The sequence below is a fragment of the Aplysia californica genome, unplaced genomic scaffold, assembly GCF_000002075.1.
Source record: "Aplysia californica isolate F4 #8 unplaced genomic scaffold, AplCal3.0 scaffold00323, whole genome shotgun sequence".
Taxonomy (NCBI): Eukaryota; Metazoa; Mollusca; class Gastropoda; order Aplysiida; family Aplysiidae; genus Aplysia; species Aplysia californica.
The window spans coordinates 27,141-29,251 of NW_004797593.1; the positions used below are offsets into that span (position 1 = coordinate 27,141).

At 40.4% G+C, this 2,111-nt stretch overlaps 1 protein-coding gene across 1 annotated transcript in view; it reads left to right on the forward strand.

Moving 5' to 3' along the window:
• LOC106012302 overlaps positions 1–2,111 on the forward strand; it is a 13,613-nt gene that overhangs the window by 10,031 nt on the left and 1,471 nt on the right. The window contains exon 7 of the mRNA XM_013084868.2: positions 2,001–2,090. Coding sequence (XP_012940322.1) covers positions 2,001–2,090 — 90 coding nt within the window. The remainder of the gene's footprint in view (positions 1–2,000; positions 2,091–2,111) is intronic.

The following is a 2,111-nucleotide window of genomic DNA, read 5'->3' on the forward strand; positions in this document are numbered from 1 at the left end:
CTCTCTCTCTCTCTCTCTCTCTCTCTCTCTCTCTCTCTCTCTCTCTCTCTCTCTCTCTCTCTTTCTGTCTGGGTCTTTCTCTCGCTGCATTCACTCACACACATCCACACACACACACAAACACACACGCACACACACACACACACACACACACAAACACACACACACACACACAAACACACACACTCACACACACTTCCACACTCACTCACACACACATCAAGACTCACTCACACACACGCACACACACACACACTCACACACCCACACTCACACGCACGCACACAAGTATACACACACCACACACACACACATATACACACACATACACACACTTGCACACACACACACACACCCACATATACATACACACTCACACATGCGCACACACACACACCCACACTTACTCTCACACACACACACACTCACACACACACACACACACACAAACACACACACACACACTTACACACATATTCACTCACTCATGCACACACATATACACACATTCACACACACACACACACACACATTCACAGACACATCCACACACACACACGAACTCACACAGTAAAACACATAGATCATGCTGTGTGTATATACCCTCTATAAATGCTATTATTAGTAAGGCATTGTGGTGAAATCAGGCGCTCGTCAAAAGAATGAAGTCGAAGAAAACTGCATTTTTTTTCCCATTTGGCAATTTTAATGAAATTTCTATTTTTGGACAAAACACTTTATGTCCATTTAAAACACATTTCTGGTTGGCTTTTACTGAAAAACGTCGATTAAAGGCACAAAAAACGAAAAATTTTCAGTTTCCATGAACTCTTCAGCTTTGGAAGTCACCAGACTTTGACGGCCATTTTGTCACTAACATGTGAGGCAGCGTGGTGGAATCAGGCTCTCGTCAATTTTTGGGCATGTAGAGTTCTTGGTATCATCTTAAGGCTTGTTCACTTGCCTTTATTTGGATGAAAAAAATGTCCATTTATCTTGAATTCAAGTCGAGCTATTTACAAAAGAAGGAGGTGGGGGTCACCTGTTTTCAAATGTAAAATTAGTGAGAAAATTGCCGCCAAAGATTAGTTATTTCCTTAGCTTAAGAGTCCGTGGTAAGTGAAAATTTACATTTTTTGTGCCTTTATTCAACTTTTTTCAGAAAAATCCACACAGAAATGAGTTCTTTAATGGGCATGAAAGGTGTTGAGCCAAAAAACAAAAATTAGATAAAAATTTGCAAACCTGCGGAAAAATGCAAGTTTCTTTACTTTAATTTATTTTGACGAGAGCCTGATTCCACCACACTGCCTCACATATTACCTCTGAAACCAGGCAAGCCCACCTCATTTAATCACAAATATCTCGACATGTACTCAAGATAAATGGGTAATTTTTTCATCGAAAGCAAGGCAAATGACCAAGCTCTTAAGGTAATACCAATAACTCCACATGCCCCAAAATTGCCGAGGGCCTGATTCCACCGCGTCGTGACACATTTTGTAAATGATCATTAAATTGACATTTCATGTACATAACTACTTGATTGTTTCTTCACAACTATTATCTGATTCATTTCCATTGTCAGTTGACATCCCAGCTGGAATAAATGAAAGAGGCATTTTCCCTCTTTTTCTGTTAGTTACATGTGGGTAGTTGGTGGGTGCTCTGGTGTGGTTCGCTCCTTCTTTCCTATCAAACATCTGTCATTCTTATCTCTCCTCCTTCTTTCCTATCAAACATCTGTCATCCTTATCTCTCCTCCTTCTCTTTTGTGTGTTTTTACTCTCTCTTGTGTTGCTTCTAATCTTCTGCACCCAAATGACCTTATTGTGTTGCAAGTGCCGTAAAACACATACTGAAACAAAAAACAAAAAAAAACCATCTGACAAAGAGAAAGACAAAGCTCATGACATCTCATTCTGGCATAAAAAAATAAACCAAAAACGAAAGCAAAAATGAAAGTTAGTTACACAGTGTGCTCTTTTTCGCCATTTCAGTTCATTGTGCTTCAACTGGACGTGAACGCGGAGATGACCATGAACTTTTCCGGAATCCCTCAACTCACCGACTACACATTTGCGCTGATGGCAGAGCTACGGAAGACAGAG